At 41.4% G+C, this 25527-nt stretch overlaps 1 protein-coding gene across 1 annotated transcript in view; it reads left to right on the top strand.

Annotated features, from left to right (window-relative positions):
• The first annotated feature begins 20556 nt into the window (after window positions 1-20556).
• Window positions 20557-25527, top strand: part of LMNTD1 (lamin tail domain containing 1) — a 245674-nt gene continuing 240703 nt past the window's right edge. Inside the window, exon 1 of the mRNA XM_081879155.1 lies at window positions 20557-20698. Within this exon, the coding sequence (XP_081735281.1) occupies window positions 20681-20698 (18 nt within the window). The 5' untranslated portion in view covers window positions 20557-20680. The remainder of the gene's footprint in view (window positions 20699-25527) is intronic.

Here is a 25527-nt window from a genome sequence, read left to right as displayed (position 1 = left end):
TGGGGGCGTGGACTGCGTGCACGCTGTTTCTCTGGGTAGGAAAGGAGTCATTCTGCCTGGTGTGCGCCCCATACGTCCCTCATCCCTGCTCCAAGGGCGTTCTTCCAGGCGCACGCCTATCGCCAGCGCTCTCTGCACAACTTCTGTGGTGCTGTGGGGCCTCTCCCCCCTCGCAATTTCATCTTTCACGGCCTCATTCAGCCCCTCCCAGAACAGATCTCTGACGGCAGCCGAGTCCTTCTCCCACCCCAGCGCGTTTACCAAGGCAAAAAAGCGGGCGTGATATTGCCTTACAGTGGCTTTCCCCTGCTTCAAACCATGCATCTCTCTTCTGGCCACATCCACATCCACCGTAGATTTAAAACAAGCGTCCATAGCTTTAATAAAGGCATCTGAATCTTTGAGGGCGGGGTCATTTTCGCGCCATAAATTGCGCAGCCACGATTTAGCTTCCCCATGCAGATGAGTTATTATGAAGCCTACTTTCTCCTCCTCATCTCTAAAGTCTTTCCGAAGCAAATTGAGCGTGAAAACTAAGTCTGCTCTGAAGTTAGGATACTGCTGCAGGTTCCTGTCAAAGTGGGTAACAATGCTGCCCCCCCTCTTCCCGAGGCCAACTCCCTCTGGCTTGGGTCCTGGCAGTCCCTCTTTGCCCAAACGTTCCCACCTGATTTGCAGATCCTGGCAGAGCGCCAATGCTTCTTCCTCTCTCTTTTTGGACGCTGCTACTTCCGAGTAAAGGGCTGTGACTGCTGCTGACAGCTCTTTCACCTTTTCCTCTGTAGCCATCTCAGCTGATCTTCGTGAGCTCGCAAAACACCAAGTTTTGCCCCTCGCTGCGCCAACCCATGCCGCGAGGGTTAATTTTTTTTTTGGAGACGGAGCTTACTGTCAGAACTGCCCTAGGTCCCAGCTCACAGAGGACCAACGCCAGGTCGTTGTCATATATACAAAAGTCTTTATTGAAGTTCAGTTTCCATTTCAAAGCCTTGGCGCGCAGCTCTACGTCTTAAGCTCTAGACCGCCGAAGCTCCGTCTGAATCTCCTCCCCTTCCACACCAGTTTAAGACTCTAGCCTTGCTCCACCTCTTCCTTAGCTCCTTCCTCCTCTGGGCCCTCCTGCCTGCTGGGGTTTCACTCTTTCTGGACTCTTCTGACTCTGACTCCCCTGATTCTTGCCCCTCCCTCCGGCGGGCTTTAGGACCTGGTTCCCTATCCGGGCTACCTGCTGTGCCGCTCGCCTGTACATTTGAACTTGGCGCGCGCGCCCAGCCGGCAACCTTCCTCTTGACCGTTCCCTCGCTCTCCGATGGAGGCGTGGTCAGCCCTACCTCATCTTCTCTCCCTCCTGGAGGAGACGCTGTCCCTGATACCTGGGATCCTTCCCCCCCACTGCGCACTGGTGGGGAAGCTGGTCCTGATCTCCAGCCGCTGCTCTGGGAGTCCCTGCTGGCCCCTTGCTTCTGGCGCGTCCCCCCTGGGACCCCCCTTGCCCTGGCCATTGGCGCCCCCTCTGGGAATCTTCTGATTCACTGGAGAGGCTCATGGAATCTCTCAGGCCACTGTCATCTTCTCCCACGCTGCCCTCAGATTCTTCCCCTTCGCTCTCCATTCCCTCTCTTCCCTGTGCCTCTGCTCCTGAGCCCCTGACACATATGAATTCACGAGGATCCGTCTAGATTCGCCTTTTACCTTTTTCCGTCAGCTGCGATTTAAAGCAACAGTAGGGAATGTAAGAGAATGGGCTGCTTGGGGGTGAGGGAGAAGCCCTGAGGCGCCAATCCGAGCCAAATGTGTTATTTTGGGAAGGGGCCTGGGAAGCTTTGCTCCTCTGTGTGTTTGCATGTTGCTGGGCTTTGGAGGCTCGGAGAGACAGGGGAGCCACTTTGCCGCAAGCCAGGGAGCTCGGCTGGAGTGCCTGGTTGGGGACCAGCCAGTCAAGGCTGACCGTTGGGGACGCCCCCATCCTTCTCACTTCCCACTGGAAAGCGGCAAAGCGGGAGCCGCTTACAGCGAGCTAGTGCTTTGCCACTCGCAACTCACGGGCTTTGGGGGGTGCCGAAATGTCACCCCCCTTCAGGATGGCACCCGGGGCGGCTCCCCCCGCCCCCCCATCGGTATGCCCCTGATTCGGGGGGCGGGCAGATTCAGTGTGTTCAATCACTTTATCTTCCAGAATTTCCACTCCTTCTCCTGTTGATCTCTCTGGTTGTCTCTCGGAATTCAGATCTCAAAATCTCTTAACAGTGATTTGAATAGGGACTTCCGGTCGGCGCCATCGTTTAATGGTGGTTCTAGCCTCGAGCTCCGAGGCAGGACTGCTCCGCAAGTTCGGGTCCGACCCGCTACGGCGAGCGGGGGACCCCTAAAATTACAGGCGCGGAAGCCTGTAAACAAGGAGACTCGGCGGGCACCTTTTGCGCCCCCCGGTACTGTAAAGGAGCCTTTTTAAAGGCTCCGGAGCGGCATCGGGGAGAGCGCGGTGCTGAGAGTCGCTACCCAGCTTGTGGAGTGAAGCCGCGTCGCCATGAACGGAGAGCGCCGATTCCTTCCTGAAATTAAGAATTGACTGCAACACCCGTGAGTAAGATTGAGGGACTGAACGGGACACTAAATTTGAAAATTGGCTGAAAACGGGGAAGGCACTAAACAAGGAAGTCTGCCCCCCCGAACTGCATGATTAGCGAAGCAACGAAAATAGCAAGCTGTATTTGAAGGAAAAACCTTTTGCAAACTGTCAAACCTGACATCGGACTTAATATTCCCCCCAATTGGCAGGAGAAGGGGGGAAGATAAAATTGGATATTGTTCCTGCGCGGAAATAATCGTAAAAAAAGACTTTTCACTGCCAAACTCCCCCAGATCGGGCTGCCTGAGCAAGGCACCGGGAAAGGAGAACTGTCAGTCTAAATTGGATACAAAGTAAGGTTTTGTTGGAAACTTAGCTGTTGGACTTTAATAAATCTGTTGAACTTCTGGTTAAACTGAAACATTTGTGGATTTACAGTATCGACTCTTGAACTTTTGGCTCATTGCTCTATGTTTCCCTTGCTTCTTTGTTATCCATTTCCTTCTGGACACAATTGAAAACTCCCTCTAGAGGGTTTAAAGAGAAACTTTTTACATTGAAAAAAGAAACAGTGGGATTTTCCACTTGCAAGTCTACTCTGTGAGAACGACCTTGAGGCCATGAGTGGCCCTGTGGATGAGATAGTAACTAGACATAAATCAAAACAAGCGCAAGCACAAGCACAGAAGAAAAGGAGCTCAATATCAGATACAACACCAGCTGCACAGGAAAAGACAGTAACAGCTTCTATGGAATCTATGACTCAGGCACTGGTCAAAATAAATCAATCTTTGGAAGCTCTGACAAAGCAATCCATAGAACTGACAAAGCAGTCCACAGAAAATTCTAAAAAATTGACAGAATTGACAGCAAGATTGGACTTGAACACGGCAAGCGTGTCATCTAATACAGATTCTATAAATAAATAAATTCAAGAAAGTTCTGAAACACGAAGGATTGCTGAAAGTGCAAAAAATACTGCAGAGGAAACAAGGGGAAGATTTGAGCCGATTGAAAAAAAAGTAAATGAACATGATGCAACCCTCTCTTTATGGGAACTACAGAGAAAGGAGAAGAATTTGAAACTTAGATTGGTTCCTGAGAGTGAGGGTGACAACCTTGTGGGATTCCTTAAAAACAACTTTGCAGAATTTTGGCATGAGGAATGGGGAGAAGGAGAAGGAGTTGAGATTGAAATAACAACAGCCTTCCGGCTAGGCAGGAGGCAGACAAAGAAACCAAGGGATTGTTTAATCACATTGGGATCCAAGGAACAGAGAGATAAAATATTGAACCTACACTATCAAAAAGCCTTGGTGATCCAAAATTCTCAGGTACAGATTTTTAAAGATATCCCTAAATACATTTTGGAGGTGAGAACCCTCTTTAAAGAATTGGTTGACCTGCTGAAGAAAAACGCCATTCCTTTTAGATGGGAATTTCCACAGGGCTTGTCCTTTAACTTCAAAGGAAAGAAGATCAAAATAAGAACAATCCAAGATAAAGAACAGTTTTGGGGGACACACCGGGAAGACTTGAAGAAGGGAACTGTAGACGAGGAAGAACCAACTGACATTGCTAATCTGTCATTTGGACTTTTGTTACCACCATCAGAAGAAGAACAGAAACTTGGAGCAGTTGGAGGAACAGGTACTTAGTAACAAAATGTCTCTGCAACTTCTTAGCTGGAACTGTAACGGTTTGAACCTTCCCCGAAAAAGACGCCAAGTCTTTCATATTTTGAAGAGAGAGCAGTTAGACTTAATATGCTTGCAAGAAACCCATATTGTCAGGACACACAGGAAATTATTGATAAATAAGAGACTGGGACAGGAATTTATCTCATCAGACAAAGTGAAGAAAAGAGGAGTGGTGATCTATGCAAAAGAAAAACTGGCTCCAAAAATGATATTTAAAGATGAACAAGGAAGATACCTGGCAATTGAAATACAAATTCAAGGAGAAAAAATTCTGATAGTCGGAGTTTATGCACCAAATGAAGGGAAGGCTGAATTTTTTAAGAAGTTGCATGAGACCTTAATGGACTTTCTGGATTATAAAATCGTATTGATGGGAGATATGAATGGAGTCGTCTCCACAAACATGGATAAAGCACAGAAACAAGTGATTTCAAAGGAGGGGAGACTACCAAAGACTTTTTTTGAAATGACTGAAACTATGGACTTGATTGATATCTGGAGAACAAGGAACCTTCTTGAAAGAGAGGGAACCTTCTTTTCTGAAGCGAAAATGACATGGACAAGAATTGACCAAATTTGGATTACTAGCAGCCTGGCGCCAAGAACCAAAAAAATAGAAATCTGCCCAAAAACCTGCTCCGACCATAACGCTGTAAAGATGGAGATGAAATTAACAACAACTGGATCCTTCAGATGGAGAATGAATGACACCCTATTTAAAGATGAAGAGATTTATAAAAAGGCCCAAAAAACATTGAAAGATTATTTTGAGATAAATTTGAGAACAGACGTGGAGAAAAGAACAATCTGGGACGCTAGCAAAGCCGTGATGCGAGGTTTCCTAATTCAACAGAACTCTATAAAAAGGAAAAGACAAAATGAGAGGAAAGAAATTTTTTTAGGAAAAATGAAAGAAGGAGAAAAGAAATTGAGGTCCAAACCAAAGTCCCAAGAGATCTTGAGAGAGATAAAGTATTATCAGACGCAATACATGGAATTGATGAATCAAGAAATAGAATGGAAAATAAAGCAAATGAGACAAAAAACATTTGAATCTGCAGATAAATGTGGGAAACTTTTGTCATGGCAATTAAAAAAGAGGCAGAAACTGAATACAGTGACGAGCTTAGAGATGGAGGGAAAGACCATCTACAAACCCAACGAGATAAGTAATTGTTTTCAAAGTTTTTTTAGGAAATTATATGCACAAGGGCCAGTAAACGAACAAGAAATTGAAGAATTCCTTAGAAATTACGGATTACCAAAAATTTCAGAACAAAATAAAAGGATCCTGAATGAGAAAATAACAGAACAAGAGATAGAGGGTGCCATCCAGAATATGCAACTGGGAAAATCACCAGGACCAGACGGCTTGACTGCCAGTTACTACAAAATGCTGAAGGATTGGTTAATACAACCTCTAAAGGAAGTTTGCAATGAAATTATGGAGGGGGAAAAGGCACCTGAATCGTGGAAAGAGGCTTTCATCTCACTTATACCGAAATCAGAGACTGAAAAAAACCAGGTTAAAAACTACCGCCCTATATCTTTACTCAATGTGGATTATAAAATTTTTGCAGACATTTTGGCAAAAAGATTGAAGCGAGTGTTATTAGGGGAGATTCATAAGGACCAAACTGGCTTTCTCCCAGGGAGACATATGTCAGACAATGTGAGGAACATTATCGATATTTTGGAGCTGTTAGAAGTTGACATTAATAGAAAGGCTGTTTTGATTTTCGTGGATGCGGAGAAAGCCTTTGACAACATTTGTTGGAGCTTTATGAAAAAGAATCTCCAGAAGACTTCCGGTCGGCGCCAGCGTCTTAATGGCGGTCTTTGCCTCGAGCTCCGAGGCAGGACTGCTTCACGAGTTCGGGTCTGACCCGCTACGGCGAGCGGGGGACCCCTAAAATCACAGGCGCAGAAGCCTGTGAACAAGGAGATTCGGTGGGCACCTTTGCACCCCCCGGTATCGCAAAGGAGTCTTTTTAAAGGCTCCGGAGCGGCATCGGGAGTGAGTGCGGTGCTGAGGATCGCAACCCAGCTCGTGGAGTGAAGCCGCGTCGCCATTGACGGAGAGCGCCGATTCCTTCCTGAAATTACCGATTGGCAACAAACCTGTGAGTAGGAATTACAAAATATTGAAAACGGACTATTTTTAAGAAGATTTGGCCGAAAACGGGAAAGGCAAAAATTAAGGAAGTCAGCCTCCCGGAACTGCACGATTAACGCAGCAATGAAAAGAACTTGCTGTACTTAAAAGAAACGTTTTGTTTGAACTTTGCTAAACCCCGACACTGAAAGGACCTTCCCCCCACGAAGCGGGAGTAGGGGGGAAGGAAAAATTGGCTCAATTTAAACCGCTAGAAGAAGTAAATTGTGAATGGAAACTCTCCGCTGCCGATACCTTTGATCAGGCTGCCTGAACGGAGAGCGCTTGAAACGAACTGTCAAAAAGAGAGGACTGTGGATACAAAGTAAGAATATATCTGGAACATAATAACGGGACCTTACTTAGTAGATCCAGATTTTTAAATTGCAACAAAGTAAGACTTTGGGTTGAATTTTATTTTCTTTGGGACATTGTATGGCTACTTGCTTCACTGTTTCTTTGTTATTCCTGCTTGGATACAATTTCCCCCTCTAGAGGACTAAAAGAGAGACTGCAGTATTGAAGTAAAGAACTGGGATTTTCCACTTGTAACTTTCCTGTGAGAACGACCTTGAGTTATGAGCACGCCACTTGATGAAATATCAACAAGAAGTAAAACAAAGCAAGCTCAAAAGCAGGCTCAGAAAAGAACCTCTATATCAGGAGCAGCAGCTGGACAAGAGAGAGTAACAACAGCATCAATGGATTCTATGACACAGGCACTGCTCAAAATAAATCAATCTTTGGAAGTACTCACTAAGCAATCTACAGAAAACTCCAAGAAGTTGACAGAATTCACAACAAGACTCGACTTGAACACAACGACTATATCGTCTAACACAGAGTCTATAAATCGTTTGATACAAGAAAGTACCGAAACAAGGAAAATAGCTGAATCTGCTAAAATTACTGCCGAGGAAGTCAAGGGAAAATATGTACCTATTGCAAAGAAGGTACATGAACATGATGCAACCTTAGCTCTTATGGAACTGGAGAGGAAAGGTAAAAATCTGAAATTGAGATTGGTACCAGAGGAGGAAGAGGGCAACCTTGGGGAATTTCTCACAGATAAATTTCAGGAATTTTGGACTGATGAACTAGAAGGAGAAGAAGATGAATTTGTAATAACTACAGCCTTCCGGATTGGCAGAAAGCAAGGCAAGAAACCAAGGGATTGCCTAATCACCTTAAGATCCAAGGAAGAAAGAGATAAAATATTGAACCTACATTTCCAGAAGGCACTGATTATTAAGAATTCTCAAATACAGATTTATAAAGATATCCCTAAATATTTTTTGGAGGTGAGGACTCAATTTAAAGATTTAGTGGATTTGCTGAAAAAAAACAATACTCCATTCAAATGGGAGTTCCCACAAGGGTTGTCCTTTAACTTCAAAGGGAAGAAAATCAAAATAAAAACAATTCAAGATAAGGAACACTTTTTGGAGAGAAACTTTGAGGATTTTCAAAAAGGAACTGTGACTGAGGGAGAAATACCAGATATTGCAAACTTATCATTTGGACTGAACCCAGCACCGAACGATCAGGAACAAGAACTTGGAGCGGTTGGTGGAAAAGACACCCAGTAACAAAAATGTCTCTGCAACTCCTGAGTTGGAACTGCAACGGCCTTAACCATCCCCGAAAAAGGACCCAAGTTTTTCATATACTAAAGAAAGAGCAATTGGACATAATATGTTTGCAAGAAACTCATATTGCCAGAATACATAGAAAACTCTTGATAAATAAAAGATTAGGACTGGAATTTATTTCCTCAGATAAAGTTAAGAAAAGAGGAGTCGTGATCTATGTTAAGGAAAAATGGGAACCAAAAATGATCTTTAAAGATGAACAAGGAAGGTTTCTGGCAGTGGAAATTCAAATACAAGGAGAAAAAATCTTGGTTGTAGGAATTTATGCACCTAATGAGGGGAAGGCTGAATTCTTCAAGAAGTTGCATGAGACATTAACGGACTTTATGGACCATAAAATAATAATGATGGGCGATCATTGTGGAGTCGTCTCCACAAACATGGACAAAGCTCAAAGACAAGTAATCTCTAAGGATGGGAGACTACCAAAGACCTTTTTTGAACTGACTGACACAATGGACTTGATCGACATTTGGAGAACAAGGAACCCTCTGGAAAGAGAGGGGACCTTCTTCTCTGAAGCAAAAATGACATGGACCAGGATTGACCAAATATGGATTTCTAGCAATCTGGCACCAAGGGTTAAAAATACAGAAATCTGCCCAAAAACCTGCTCTGATCACAATGCAGTAAAGATGGAAATGAAATTGACAACAGCTGGAACTTTCAGATGGAGAATGAATGACACCCTTTTTAGAGATGAAGAAATTTTAAAAAAGGCCCAAAAAACTCTGAAAGATTACTTTGAAATAAACCTTAGAACAGATCTGGAAAGAAGAATAATATGGGACGCAAGTAAGGCTGTCATGCGTGGTTTTCTAATTCAACAAAATTCGATAAAAAGGAAACAACAAAATGAGAAGAAAGAAAAAATCTGGAATCAGATGAAAGAAGGAGAGAAGAAACTGAGGTCAAAACCAAAATCTCAGGAGATTTTAAGAGAAATAAAATACTACCAGACCCAATACATGGAACTGATGAATCAAGAAATAGAATGGAAAATAAAACAAATGAGGCAAAAAACTTTTGAATCAGCAGACAAATGTGGGAAATTGCTGTCATGGCAATTGAAAAAGAGGCAAAAGTTGAATACTGTGACGTCCCTTGAAGTAGAGGGGAAATTTATAAACAAACCAAATGAAATCAGTAATTGTTTCCAAAGTTTCTTCAAGAAATTATACGCACAAGGGCCGAAAGATGAACAAGAGATAGAAGAATTTATTAAAAAATATGGACTATCAAAGATCTCGGAAAAAAATAAAAGGACTTTAAATGAAAAAATTACGAACCAGGAAATTGAGGGTGCCATCCAGAATATGCAATTGGGAAAATCACCAGGGCCAGATGGACTGACGGCGAGATATTACAAAGCAATGAAGGAATGGTTAATACAACCATTGAAAGAAGTGTGTAACCAAATCTTGGAGGGGAAAAAGGCTCCCGAATCGTGGAAAGAAGCATTCATCTCACTTATACCGAAGACAGAAACTGAGAAACATCAAGTTAAGAACTACCGCCCTATATCACTCTTAAATGTGGATTATAAAATTTTTGCAGACATTTTAGCAAAAAGATTTAAAAAAGTGTTGGTAGAGGAGATTCAGAAAGACCAAACAGGCTTTCTCCCAGGGAGACATATGTCACATAATGTAAGGAATATTATAGACATTTTGGAACTATTGGAGACTGATATAAATAGAAAAGCAGTACTGATTTTTGTGGACGCGGAGAAAGCCTTTGACAATATTTCTTGGAGTTTTATGAGGAAGAATCTCCATGGGATGGGGGTAGGCCAAAACTTTGAAAACGGTATAGGTGCAATATATTCAGAGCAAAAAGCTAAATTAATTGTGAATGGTGTAGTTATGGATGAAATCCCAATAGAAAAAGGGACACGACAGGGTTGCCCAATATCCCCTCTATTATTTATATCGGTCCTGGAGGTGTTGTTGAATATGATTAGAAGGGATCAGCTGGTTGAAGGAATACACCTCGGAGCTAAACAATATAAGTTAAGAGCATTTGCAGATGACCTAGTTTTGACATTACAACAGCCAGAAGTCAGTACAAAAAGAGTTTTAGAATTAATTGAAATATTTGGTCAAGTGGCTGGTTTTAAACTAAATAAGCAAAAGACAAAGGTACTGGAAAAAAATCTAACGATGGGGGAAAAAGATAGCTTTCAAAGGGAAACTGGTTTGGAGATAACAAAAAAGGTGAAATATCTGGGGGTGAATCTAACATCCAAAAATATGAACCTGTTTAAAGACAATTATGAGAAATGCTGGTTAGAAGTGAAGAAAGATCTTGACACATGGTCTAGATTGAGATTATCCTTGTTAGGCCGAATTGCTGTTATTAAGATGAATGTATTGCCGAGATTGCTGTTTCTGTTCCAGACATTGCAAATTATAGATAAGATGGATTGTTTCAAGAAGTGGCAGAAAGATATATCTAAATTTGTCTGGCAGGGCAAAAAACCCAGAATAAAATTTAAGATTTTAACTGATGCAAAAGAAAGGGGGGGTTTTGCGCTGCCGGACTTAAGACTTTATTATGAAGCAGCAGCTTTTTGCTGGTTGAAGCAATGGCTACTTCTTGAAGACACAGATATTTTAGACTTGGAAGGGTATGATAACAATTTGGGCTGGCATGCATATTTATGGTATGACAAGGTAAAGATCTATAAAGGCTTTAAAAATCATATTGTCAGGAAAGCTTTATATAATGTTTGGAATCGATATAAGGATTTGTTGGAAAATAAAACACCCAGATGGTTGTCACCAATGGAAGCTAGAGCGGTAAAAAAACTTAACATGGACTCTAATTGGCCAAAATATAGTGAAATTATAGAATATGATGGTGAAAAAGTTAAATTACAGAGCTTTGAGAAATTAAAATCCAAAGTTCGAGACTGGTTACATTACTATCAGATAAATGAGACTTTTAAGCAGGACAAGAAACTAGGATTTCAGAAAGAGAGGTCAAAATTGGAAACAGAACTGTTAGAGACCAATACTAAGAATCTGTCTAAAATGTATAACTTGTTGCTGAAATGGAATACACAGGATGAAACGGTTAAATCAGCTATGATTAAATGGGCACAAGACTTAGGTCATGATATTATGTTTGCTGACTGGGAACAGTTATGGACCACAGGACTTAAATTTACGGCATGTAGTGCCTTGAAAGAAAACATAATGAAAATGATCTATAGATGGTACATGACTCCAGTCAAGCTTGCAAAGATATATCATTTGCCCAGTAACAAATGCTGGAAATGTAATGAATGTGAAGGAACTTTCTATCATCTTTGGTGGACCTGCCCAAGGGTTAAAGCCTACTGGGAAATGATCTATAATGAAATTAAGAAAGTCCTTAAGTGGACATTTGTAAAAAAAACGGAGGCTTTTCTCTTGGGCATGGTCGGCCAATTGGTACCAAAAAAAGATAAGATCTTTTTTATGTATGCAACTACAGCAGCAAGAATACTTCTAGCAAAGTATTGGAAGATGCAAGAATTACCTACTCTGGAAGAATGGCAGACGAAGGTGACTGAATTTATGGGACTGGCAGAGATGACCGGCAGAATTTGTGATCAGAGGAAGGAGACAGTGGAAGAGGACTGGAAAAAATTTAAATTATATCTTAAGAACTGTTGCAAAATTTTGGACTGATAAAATGTCAAGGGTTAAGAAATAGAGAATTATAGTTGGAAATATTTAAGTTAAGAAAATCATGAAGGAAATTAAATTTTGAAAAGGAATGAAGGATTGCTAAAATTTTTGGACACAGGGGTGCAGTGAAGGGGAGGCATGGGGAAGTCATGTATTGCTTGTTTGTTTGTTTAATTTTGTGTTTTTTGTTTTATGAAAATTAATAAAAATTATTTAAAAAAAAAAAGAAAAAGAATCTCCAAGGGATGGGGGTAGGCCAAGGTTTTGAAAACGGTATAGGTGCAATATATTCGGAACAAAAAGCAAAGTTAATTGTAAACAATGTGGTAACGGAAGAAATACCTATAGAAAAAGGTACACGACAGGGTTGCCCAATATCTCCTCTACTTTTTATATCAGTCCTGGAGGTTTTGTTAAATATGATTAGAAGGGACCAGTTGGTTAAAGGAGTTCAGGTCGGAGCCAGACATTATAAACTAAGAGCATTTGCAGATGACCTAGTTTTGACTTTACAACAGCCAGACACTAGTACTAAAAGAGTGCTGGAATTAATTGAAATATTTGGTCAAGTAGCAGGATTTAAATTGAATAAACAGAAAACAAAGGTTTTGGAGAAAAATTTAACAATGGAAGAAAGAGAGAGGTTTCAGAGTGAAACAGGTTTGGAAATAACGAAAAAAGTGAAATACCTGGGGGTAAACTTAACATCTAAGAATCTGAATTTATTTAAAGACAATTATGAAAAATGTTGGTCAGAAGTAAAGAAAGATTTAGAAACATGGCCAAGGTTGAAACTGTCCTTGTTAGGTCGAATTGCTACTATTAAGATGAATGTATTGCCTAGAATGTTATTTTTGTTTCAGAACTTACAAATTCTGGACAAGATGGATTGTTTCAAGAGGTGGCAGAAAGATATATCAAAATTTGTCTGGCAGGGCAAAAAGCCCAGAATTAAGTTTAAGATTTTAACTGATGCAAAAGATAGAGGGGGATTTGCCCTGCCGGACTTAAGATTATACTACGAAGCAGCAGCTTTCTGCTGGCTGAAAGACTGGCTACTTCTTGAGAACACAGACATCTTAGATTTGGAAGGATATGATAATTGTTTTGGTTGGCATGCATACTTATGGTATAACAAGGCAATGGTGTACAAAGGTATTAAAAATCATATTGTTAGAAAAGCATTATATAATGTTTGGAGCAGATACAAAGATCTACTGGAAACTAAAACTCCCAGGTGGTTGTCACCAATGGAAGCCAAGGGGGTGAAAAAACTTAATATGGATTCTAAATGGCCAAAATATTGTGAAATCTTAGAATATGAAGGAGAAAGGGTTAAGCTTCAGAGTTATGAAAAACTAAAGTCCAAAGTTCGAGATTGGCTGCATTACTACCAGATAAATGAGACATTTAAAGAGGACAGGAAAATAGGATTTCAGAAGGAGAGGTCAAAGTTAGAAACGGAACTGTTAGAACCCAATACTAAGAATCTGTCAAGAATGTATAATTTGCTGCTTAAATGGAATACACAGGAGGAAACGGTGAAATCAGCTATGATTAAATGGGCACAGGATATCGGTCATGACATTATGTTTGCTGACTGGGAACAGTTATGGACCACTGGTGTTAAGTTCACGGCATGTAATGCCTTAAAAGAAAATATAATGAAAATGATCTACAGGTGGTACATGACCCCAGTCAAGCTTGCAAAAATTTACCATTTGCCCAATAATAAATGTTGGAAATGTAATGAGAATGAAGGTACCTTCTATCACCTATGGTGGACCTGCCCGAGGGTGAAAGCATTCTGGGAAATGATTTATAATGAAATTAAGAAAGTCCTTAAATGGACATTTACTAAGAAACCAGAGGCTTTTCTCCTGGGCATGGTTGGCCAATTGGTGCCAAAGAAGGATAGGATTTTCTTTATGTATGCTACTACTGCAGCAAGAATTCTTCTGGCAAAGTATTGGAAGATGCAAGAACTACCTACTCTGGAAGAATGGCAGACAAAGGTGATTGACTTCATGGGACTGGCAGAGATGACCGGCAGAATTCGTGACCAGGGGAAAGAGGCAGTGGAAGAAGACTGGAAGAAATTTAAAATATATCTTAAAAACTGTTGTAAAATTGAGGAGTGTTAAGATGTCAAGGGGTAAGAAGCAGAGAATTACAGCTGTAACCAACAAATTTATGGGAATTTAATGAAGGGAACTAAATGGATAAATTGACTAAAGGGTTGCTAAAAAAATTCTTTCTAAAATAAGGATGCAGCGAAAGGGAGGTATGGGGAAGTCGATTGAAAGAAGTTACAAGAAAATAAGATTATGAATTTATTTATGTTTGATTTGTTTATGTTTGTTTGTATTTTGTGATGTGTTTGTCTTTTAATTATGTGTTTTAAAAATTGAATAAAAATTATTATAAAAAAAAACAACAGTGATTTGAATATTCTCTTTTAAAGTTCCAAAGTAAGTCACTGGGATTTTCTGAATCATACTGATTCTTCCCACCCGTTCAGCACTTATGACACAGCTAAAAATCCAACACAAGGAGACGGAGACTTGTAAAAAACGTAAGTTATAAATTATAGGCAGCAAAGAGTCATTATTTGTTTTTTATCATTCTAAGGTAATAAATCTTTCAAAGTCTCTTGAGAGAAATTCCAGCCTGTAGCCTTAAAAGTTTTCTACCCCATCTGCAGTGCTCTTTGGTTACCAGTATGCTATTTAATTGCCAGATAGAGAATCCAAATTATCTCTTTTTCTTTTTCAGTTCTATTTATAATAATTAAGAGAATTTAATGGTGCAGACCTTGAACCCTTGTTAAAGGACGCTTATGCAGTGTTGAGCTGTTGACATATTTCTTGTTTTGGATGTCTCCTCAAACCCCCCTGGGAGTGCTTTTTCTTCCATTGGTGTGATGACAAAATGATTCTTCAGAACTTTTGAGGCATCTGCTCTTTGACCCCTCCCCACTCCAAGAGGGGGTTAGGTAGTCACATTAGGAATCTGACAAGCGTTTATCATTACATAAATATATTCAGCTAGCAAGAGCTCAGGTGAAGGCATCTGGTCCGATATACTTCAAAACCAGAAGACCTGTTATACTTTTTCAATACAAAAACTACTTTTTCTGGGAAAGTTCTGATCTAGTCTCCATTGCTTTCTTGAGAACCCTTATGTGGGCACACCACTGCTTTGACTAAAGAATCCAAAGTTACATACTTGGCTCCTTTTATTTTGGTTAAAATGTCTGAGCCAGCTTTAAAGGACAATCAGAGCCAGAGTCAAGCTGGGCAATAGTTTCTTGCTAGAACCACAAATGGGCTGAATTTCCCCTGTCTTTTGTGTTCCAGAAGGCTTCACATTAAGTTCAAGAGGGCTTATAAGTGTGCTGGTAAATCAACAAGAATTTAACTGAAATATATTAGTTTTCCTGCACAACACATATGAGAATCAAGAGTGACCAAGTGATGTTGGTTCACATACAAGAGGGGGGCAAGAACTGGAAACAGCAAATGGATATTCTGGGATACAAAGATTTGCAATCCATAGATTTGCAAGGGAAGGGGAGAACAACAAAAGAAAAGAGGCTCTGTGGCAGTTATAGGAATAGAAGTAGGTTAAACCATGGCTTGGCTATTCTTTCCACATCATCCTGAGTCTAATCCCTTATTAATGAGAATACACATGAAAAGATGAATCCACTGTTTTCAAGTGCACAATATTTGAAAAGTGCCCAGTTTCAGATTTGCCATCAATGTCTTGATATTTTGACCCGTAAAGTAAGAACAGGCTACAAAGCTGCAAGCTGCTCAAATGTTTTCATTAAAAAAAAGCAAAACGTTAAACAAACAAAAATTTAATGAACCTTCCATGGAACTACTTTAAAATATACATGCGGCAGTTCACCTCTTTGGGAATTACAGATAGCAAGAACTTTTCTATTACTATAAGCATTAAAGCATCTTTGTCTTCTTTAAATTATGTTTCAGAAAATTTGACATGGCTATGAAAATATATATATGTATTGTTCCAATACAAGATGAGCTATGAAACCAATATTGTTAAATCCTCACGTTTATTCCTTATAAAAGCAGCCCCTGCCACAAATATGGATATTATCACAATTGTTTATGTAATATCATTAATTTGTAAGCTATAGCAAATCATAGAATCATAGAATCATAGAGTTGGAAGAGACCACAAGGGCCATGGAGTCCAACCCCCTGCCAAGCAGGAAACACCATCAGAGCACTCCTGACATATGGTTGTCAGGTCTCTGCTTAAAGACCTCCAAAGAAGGAGACTCCACCACACTCCTTAGCAGCAAATTCCACTGTCAAACAGCTCTTACTGTCAGGAAGTTCTTCCTAATGTTTAGGTGGAATCTTCTTTCTTGTAGTTTGGAACCATTGCTCCGTGTCCGCTTCTCTGGAGCAGCAGAAAACAACCTTTCCCCCTCCTCTATGTGACATATGAGCATAGCACCAATATTAAAACATGTTGAGACATTTTAAACCCAAATATGCACATGGGGACTTCTTCTTCTTCTTCTTCTTCTTCTTCTTCTTCTTCTTCTTCTTCTTCTTCTTCTGTATGTTGGTAATGCTGCTTTTGCGATCCAAGGCCAGTAGTGGGCCCCAGCCCAACAGCTGAAATAAAGGATCTTAGCTCCTACAACATGATTGTGCTTTGGCAGCAAGATTCACTCTTTTTTCCAGAATGAGCACAACTTATAGGAGGAGAGGGGCTGTCACATGCCACTGGTGGACCCTGGGATTTCAAATTTCAGCAGTGCCCTGTGCAACACCAAAATTTGGCACACACCCCTCCAGTGTGACCGAACCAGTCACACTCCTCTAAATCCACCTCTGCACTTGCTGTGTGGACAGGGCCACCTCCCTTCTCTCTTTTTTCTGTCATTCTCGTCTCTCTTTTACTGCCACCCCTTTTCTCTTTCTCTTTTTGTCTCCTGTTCTCTCTCTTTCTTTTTCTCCAAGACTGTATATTTTTGTCTCCTCCTGTTCTCTCTTTCTTTTTCTCCAAGAGTGTATATGTTTCGTATGGTTATGTTTTCTAGCAGTGGAGCCTTGATCCCCACTCCCAATCAAAAATGATAAAAATATAAATTAGCGCACATGCCCCACCTCATTCTACGATACATCCTAGTTACCTAGGAGAAAATGGCTCAAGACAAATACCAGGTTTATGAATCTATCTCTAAGATTTCTTTGTTGCTAAGAATAACCTCATAGTGAGAGTTTCAGCTGTTGAGAGTTTCTAGCTTGCACTAGACTCCATAAAAATTGAGTGGATTTTTTATTGGATGCACATCAATTCTGAAGATACTTTGGTTGCTGTATATCAAGGAAAACAGCTTTCTGATATGCTGTGCACCAAATTCCTGATAAGACTCTTGAGTATTCTAGATAATCTGTTCTTCATTCCTTCTCAACACGCTGAGAGTCTTTCCAGTACGTCACAGTGGAATGTACATGTACTCCTACAGTTCCTAGCAACAATCGAAAGCAACTGGAGAGAGGTATTTGGACTATGCTAATTAGGCAAGAGCATTTTTTCTTTTAGCAAGCTGGATTTACAAAAGTGGACCCAAGGGCCAGCACATAGCAACAGGCTGAAAAAAAGGCCCCTCTCTCTGGTCTGGGTCTCCTCTATTGCCAGATTTTCACAGAGTATGCTTGGGGATAACTGGTGAAGGCAAAGCATCCTTCCCTAATCCCCTCCAGCTTCTCTCCTCCAGCTCCAAATGGGTGAAGAGCAAAGGCTGAGTCATATGTGTGTACTCATCACTTGATGATTTGCAGTAACTAAAACAGATTGTGTTCAAGACATTGACATGCTCCTCATGCCATGAAAGCTCTATTGGCAGTGTTTGATCTGTGCCTGCCTCACACATGAAAGAAAATAACATTTGCTGCTAAAATCATTCAACAATTAATGTGCAGCTAAAAACTCACTCTTACGTCCTTTCAGTATGATCTACAGAACAACAAATATCTAGTTACAGATAGGTAGCCGTGTTGGTCTGCCATGGTCAAAACAAAATAAAAAAATTCCTTCCAGTAGCACCTTAAAGACCAACTGAGTTAGTTCTAGGTATGAGCTTTCGTGTGCATGCACACTTCTTCAGATACACTGAAACAGAAGTCACCGGACCTTTCTATATAGTGAGAAGGTGAGAAGGTGTATATGTTTCGTATGGTTATGTTTTCCACCTTTCGTATGGTTATGTTTTCCACCTTCTCACCTTCTCACTATATAGAAAGGTCCGTTGACTTCTGTTTCAGTGTATCTGAAGAAGTGTGCATGCACACGAAAGCTCATACCTAGAACTAACTCAGTTGGTCTTTAAGGTGCTACTGGAAGGAATTTTTTTATTTTGTTTTGAACAAATATCTAGTTTTTGCTTATTTTTTCCACAGGATTTAGAAGGGATTTTGTTCGCTTGTTTGTTTGTTTTTGCACCTTTGCTACTTTTTTTCCTTTGCAGAGGTTCTCACACTGGTCTGTGGACCACTGCAGATCCATTACAGATGGATAGGTTGGAAAGGTGGAAAGGTTGCAGAACACTTGGGAATATCTCTACTTGTCCCTGTGCTTGCCCCCCCCCCAGGACAGAAATCGAGGTCATTTTGATCAGGGGTGGATTATTAGTCAACCAATCTTCCCCTACAAACTGACCAGTTACAGGAGCCATTCTTAGTGGCTTGAGATCAGGCTTGTGATTTTATAGTGCACTGGGGGTTTTAAGAATGATGCCAACTTGGGGGGGGGGTTATTAAAATATATGTTATATGTGGTACATGCTTTTATTTCTTGAACAAAAAAGTGGTTTGTCAGGGACCCCCAGCAATTTTCGAGTGGTCCTTTAAAAAATAGGTTTTGAGAACCACTGCCTTAAGGTATAATAGTTTTTGCTTTAGATTGGAAGCTGTGAGCAGGGTTCATGTTCTTCATAATTTTTGTACAGCAGCAAAGGGCCCCCAAAGTTGATTGGCATTGCCATTCAAATGGTGTTCGTGCACCGTGTCATGTTATCAATTATGTGAGGAGGGGCTTACCTGGACCCCCATAATATTTTATTCATGTTTTATTTATGCACCCCTGTACAGCACCTACCCATTATAGGCACTTCTCAAATAAATATCCCAAACACCTTTCTTCAAGAGCATGCTTCTGGTCTGGAGAAACCACATTCCCCTAGCATTCAAGTTATAGCATATTGCTCTTTTGGAAACACTGTCCTTACCTGAGCTTGTTATTTGAACTACTCTTCTAGAATGAGATTGTGTGAGTATCAAGGGCACTATCCAAAAGGTGCATATTACACTATTGATGAGTATGACACAACTGTTCCTTCTACACACACACACACCATGTTGAAACTCTACTGCTCAGCCTGCATGGCAGGGTCAAGGACCACCTTTCCCCATATGAACAGACCCAGTCCCTGTGGTGATCATCTGAGGGTCCTCTTTGTGTGCTTTCTCCATGAAAGGTCCACAGGGTGGCAACATGGGAACATTCTTCATTTCTTTTCTGTTTTATTTTCTCAGTCATTTCTCTGTTTTCTTAACTTCTCACTTCCCTCTGTGGCCTCCTAGTCTCATGCCACCGCCCCCATTTACACAGTGTTCACCTGTGGCCCCCCTGGAATATCCAGGGGGGGGGCAGTTGAACACTGACCTAAAACATTTGAAGAGCACCAGACTGTGGAAGGCTGCCCTAGCAGGAACCTCAAGTCACCTCAAATCTTGCTATAAGTGGAATTTGGTGATAATCTAAAGATATACCGTAGATACCATTTTCTTCTCTTTCTATTTCCACAAATTTATCTAGTCTTAGTTAAATCAATTATTTCTTAGAAATTTTGTAGAGAACTAACCAAAAACATCTCCATGCTTTGCATTTGGGGTAGTCAGTTTCAGTTCCAATATTCAGAAGTATGATTTAGGAAAGCCAGTGGGATATAATCACCAACATTTCCCTTCCCAGTCTTTCTAGTCACATCTGATTCCTCAGAAATATTTTAATCTTAGATTAGTTCAGATAATTCTACACACCAGCAATATTGCACTAGGCTATAAATCTCTTTAATAAAAAAAGGTTTGTTTGTCCTATCAGAAAATAATTGGGTAACCTTACTCTTAAATGGCTGTGTGAGTAGATTCATCCCATATGTTTGAATGGTTCTATAAAATATGAAACACTAATGCAGTGGTGTCCAAACTTTTTTCAAAGAGGGCCAGATTTGCTGAAGTGAAGGGCCATGAGGGCTGACCAAAGGACCAACCAAGGTTGTTGGCCTTTTTTTAGGGTTGAAGTTGTTGGGTGTTTTTTATGGTTGAAGTTGTTGAGGTTTTTCTAGGATTTTACCCCAGGAAATGAACTGCCACAGGGGCTGGATTAAACTGACTGGTGGGCCAGATTAGGCCCCCGAATCAGACTTTGGACATGCCTGCAGTAATGGAATAGCTGTAATTATTAACTTACATTGGTTTAACTGTCACAGTTTTCCTCAAGGAATTCTCAGAATTGTAGTCAGGTAAGAGAGCTGAGAGTTCTCTGCTATGAATTCTTAGCTCGCCTTTCAGGTTCTCAGGGGAGGGGGAATGACATTATGTAATTTATAAGATTGTAGTGCAGTTATGCCGTATGATTGTATAGATGTTGATAATATTTTCTGAATTCTTGTTGGGAAGAGTTTCAAGGTAACATGTCATCATGTTATAGGATAAGGCAACCCTCATGCTTGTTGCTATGCCTTGATATCATAGTAACCATGATGTCATAGTATGGAATATATAGGCAGCATTTTCCCCCCAAAGAAAATGTAGTTCTCCCCTTTTAAAATCTCTGGTATCTCGATCCATGGCAAAAGAGAGTTTATATCCACCAGAATGGAGTTCCTTCAGACTGTAAGTGTTTTCCCTTATTAATAATCCATTTTCAAATGCATTAGCATGCTGAAGTTGTGTTGTTTTTGTTCCATAAAGTCTACTCACATGTCAAATATATTTATATGTGTTGAAATTCAGAATGAAATAATGGCACAGGTTACATGACCAGGGATCAGAACATGACTTTTTGTGCTCCATATATTTTATGCTTCATTTATTTAACACATTTTAAGCCCATTGTTTAGGGTTCCTGTCCTCCCAAGGTAGGTGACAATGCATCATTACACTACAATATTAAAATTCAAAACTTTTAAAATAACAGTAAAATGAAGAGAATAAAATGCTGCCTAATGAGATGTCGGGTAGCTTTCACCTTCTCTCTTTCTAATCAACTTGATACATAAAGTCTGGAGCTATAGTGGGGCACCATTTCAGTGCGGGAAAAGGCTTTGAAGAGATTTGGGGGCAGGCGGAGAATTTTCATCAGGGTTTAAAGGCCTGGTCTTGGAACATATTCAAGATTAAATTACATAGAACCAAAACACAACAACAATTGAAAAGGGAAAGGAAAAGGGAAAGGGAAAGGGAAAGGGAAAGGGAAAGGGAAAGGAAAAGGAAAAGGAAAAGGAAAAGGAAAAGGAAAAGGAAAAGGAAAAGGAAGAAGGGTCTTGTTTGTTTGGTATGATTACCAAGCTAGGCATGTGTGTGATTCGGAGGTTGGCTCCTGAAATGCCATCATGGACGCTGACCCCTTCCTGGGTGGACACCAGTTGGGGCCTGTTGGGCAGGGAGAACAGAGTGCACATGGCTGGGCAGCTGCTAGGGAAAACCCCTCGATCCCCCTGGACCTCTGGCTCAAGTTCCCGCCTGCTGCAGCATCTCAAATGGGCCAATCCCTGGCCTCCCAGTGGGTGTGCCTCACAGGCTGAGAGGGCATTGGCTACACGCCTGCCCTCTATTGTATTCAGCATTGACTTATATCTTCACTGTACTTTATCATTAAGCAAAGTCCTGTGGAAAAGGACTTGAATCAGCAAATTACTAGAAAACATCACAGAGTTACAGTATATGTATTTCCAAGTGAACCTCAAAGACTTAGTCTTTGTTGGCCAAGGAAGATCAGCAGTTCATTGTTCCATATTCCTGAGCTCTCATGTGTTAATCATTTTAGATTCCAATAATAATAATAATAATAATAATAATAATAATAATAATAATAGTAATAAATATTAAAAAATTATTTATACCCCCATTTCTCACTTCAAAAACTGGGCATCTAAAAACAAATTTAAAACACTTAATTGTAAAAGCAGCATAAAATACAATATAAAAACATGACTAACAATAAAATTCAAAGTTTAGAAATCAATTTAGGGGAAATCCATCTAATAAGCATTAGATAATCCCCAGGGCTGCTGGCTGAATTGGTCCTACTTGGGCCAGTGAGGAGGCCAGGGGAGAATTAGCTGTGGGGTCTCAGAGTGGGTTATCTTTATAAAAGGGGAGGGGGAGGGAAGAAAAGGGAAATAAAAGATCAGGCTGAATTCAAATTAAAGGCCAGGCGGAATAGCTCTCTCTTACAGGCCCGACGGAGGTTAAATCCTCAAGGGCCCTGGTCTCATGGGACAAAGCATTCCACCAGTTTGGAGCCATCACTGAGAAGGCCCTGGCCCTGGTGGAGGATAGTCTGGCTTCCTTAGGGCCCGGGGCCTCTAAACTATGCTTATTCATGGACCTTAAGGTCCTCTGCGGGGCATACTAGGAGAGGCGGTCGGTCCTATAAATATAAGGGCCCTAAGCCACAAGGGATTGTTGTTTCTTTGTCCTGACAAGCTCACTGGTTAGCTCAAATTTCAAAAGAGAGCAAGGCAATATACCCAATTCATGCTTCTCCACTCCTCTTGTTGAGGGCAATGAGCTTGTGGCTAATAGACCAATGGCATACCGTCCTTATACCGACTTTTCACTGCTGGGCAGCTGTTCCATGCACTGCTCACAAAGCTGTGAGTCTTTAGATGTTCCAGCATTACTGTGGGATGAATGCACAGAAGAGCATATATGTAGTGCCATTATTGAGGGTACTACTGTGTGACGCGGGTGGCGCTGTGGGTAAAACCTCAGCGCCTAGGACTTGCCGATCGCATGGTCGGCGGTTCGAATCCCCGTAGCAGGGTGAGCTCCCGTCGTTCGGTCCCAGCTCCTGCCCACCTAGCAGTTCGAAAGCACCCCCGGGTGCAAGTAGATAAATAGGTACCGCTTTATAGCGGGAAGGTAAACGGTGTTTCCGTGTGCTGCGCTGGCTCGCCAGAGCAGCTTCGTCACGCTGGCCACGTGACCCAGAAGTGTCTCCGGACAGCGCTGGCCCCCGGCCTCTTAAGCGAGATTGGCGCACAACCCTAGAGTCTGTCAAGACTGGCCCGTATGGGCAGGGGTACCTTTACCTTTACTGTGTGACACCCCCCCACACACACGCAATATGCTATGCCAGCCTTTCTCAGTCATTGGTCTCCAGATGTTGTTGGGCTACAAGTCCCATCATCCCTGACCACTGGTACTGCTAGCAAGGGATGATGGAAATTGTAGTCCAACAACACCTGGGGACCCAAGGCTGAGAAAGGCTGCCAAATGGTCACTTAGTATTTTGCTCTTATTTTCTTGGACGTGTGACTGATCTCACTTTCCTTATTTGAGGGCTTATCCTTTTACCTCACTCTTTCTAGTCACAGATCTGCACTTTAAAGCTCCATGTCCAAACTGGGCATGGTGCAGTTTTACACTTAAACCAACTGAGATTACACCTCTGTAAAATGGCTATCAATTTCCAATAATAGCTTCCAAACTTGAGTTGCAGACGGGTCTAAATTAATCTTAACGCTGATCTCTCCTGAAACTTGTGGCCCTATGTCTTATTTGTGGCTCTTCTCCCAACAGGCTGGATGAGCCCAATTGATTCATTGATTTGGAAATCTTTTGAAGCTCCTTAAACCATGAATGTCTGCAGTACCCATATAATCACGTAGAACACAATTGTGTTCCTTCCATGATCATATGAAGCAAGATTTATGAAGCAAGATTTATGATCATATGAAGCAAGATTTATGCAGATTAGTCCAGGTTTACCCTTAAGTCTTATATGTGCTAAGAAAATGTACTTAAAACATAAAAAGTTCAACAATTTGATTTCTAGTGTTGTCTAATGCTAATATAGTTTTCGCTGCTCACTCAGTATTACTCCCTGCTGGTGGGAAATTCCATTAAATGGCATCTCCCACTGAGAGTGGCAACAGTGCTGTTAGTTGAGTGGTGATATATGATACTCTTATATGCTTTAGTCAGAGTACCAAACTAAAAGGCTTGAATACTATGAGCATATAAGTTATGATGGCTGCAGTCACATGGTTTTTAACAAGTCCCTTGTTCATACTGTGGTCAAATATCAGGTGAATCTGAGCTGTTTCATACATGGCACTTCCGTGAATAAGACTGCGCCTCATGTGGAAATTTGGCTCTTATTGGAGCCGTAGATAAGCTGTTAGCCTATTCGTCCTATGGGAGTCATTTATAAGGAGGTTGGAATTGGGGAAAGGGTTAACTCTCCGCCCCATGCCCTGTCACCCTCCTACTGCCCAGGGCATGTAGGATGGTAGCCCCCACACCCTAGTCATACAGCGCTATAGCCTGTCGCAGTAGCTGGCAAGGTGCTAAATGGATCAATGGTCTCAATTATTATGCAACTTGACAAAGTTGTAGCATGTGGACTTCGTGTGTGATAAATAACATTTTATACTTTATCATTAAGTTAAATAAGTAAGTCAAAACGTATTAGCACAGCTGTAGGCTTGGTTGTGGGTAGAAAGATGGAAGAATGGAATATGTAGCTTTGTGGAGTTGAGAAGTCACCCACTGTGGACTTCCGGGTTGGCGCCTCCGGTAATGGCGGAATTCCTCTGATCGGGAGGAATTTGCCCCGTGGGAATCTGGGTAAGGCCGCCACGGCGAAGGCGGAGACCCGTAAAAAATTGCAGGCGGGAGAAGCCTGTGAACATGGGATTTGGTGGGCACCTTTTGCGCCTCCCCTACTCGCGGGGAAACCCGGTTTCGGGGGTCCGGAGTGACGTGGGGTGAGCGGCGCGGTGCTTCAAATCATCTGCTTCTTCCACGGAACGAAGCCGCATAGCTGTTGCCGGAGAGCGCTGACTTTTTCCTGTGGACAATTTGATTCTAAAGTAACTACCCGTGAGTAGAGCTGAAGCGGGAAAATTGGATTTCTAAACGTTTAATTTGGTATCGTAACGGGGAGGTTCAATACAGGAAGTCCGCCTTCCCCTTTTGTAAATAGACTGAAGCAATGAGGCTGCAAGCTGAAGTCTTGGAAAGCCTATTGTAAAGGACTAAATTTCCATCGGTAAAGAATATTAACCACCCCCCTTGGGGGCAGGAGAAGAGGGGGGGGAGTTGTGAACTGAATAAGCCTGCGGGAGAGAGCGAAGAGAGTTAAAATACCGCCGCTCAGACCCTGGAAACGGGCTGCTAGCAGGGACTGACGTTTTTTGGAACGTTCACTGACAGCGATTGTTCGTTGACAGCTAGCTAATAAGAGAAATACATTGTTTCTACTGTCTCCGTCTGCTTTTAAAAAAGGAGTAAAAGTAACTGAAAATTGAAACTAACTTCATTGCTTGAGCTGTGTTTTAAAAAAGGACATTACTGACTAACTTAAATAGAAACTGTTTCCCTCTAGAGGAAGCCTTTGAAACTGTTACAAGAGCTGGGCTGGGGGAATTTCCAGCTGCAAGATAAAAAACTGTGAGACTTTGGGACTGACCTTGAATCGGTTAAGTGTTATG

The sequence above is a fragment of the Podarcis erhardii genome (genome assembly GCF_964252035.2).
Source record: "Podarcis erhardii genome assembly, chromosome: 10".
NCBI lineage: Eukaryota > Metazoa > Chordata > Lepidosauria > Squamata > Lacertidae > Podarcis > Podarcis erhardii.
The sequence above is the reverse complement of the archived record's forward strand: the minus strand, read 5'-3'. Positions and strand labels throughout refer to the sequence as shown.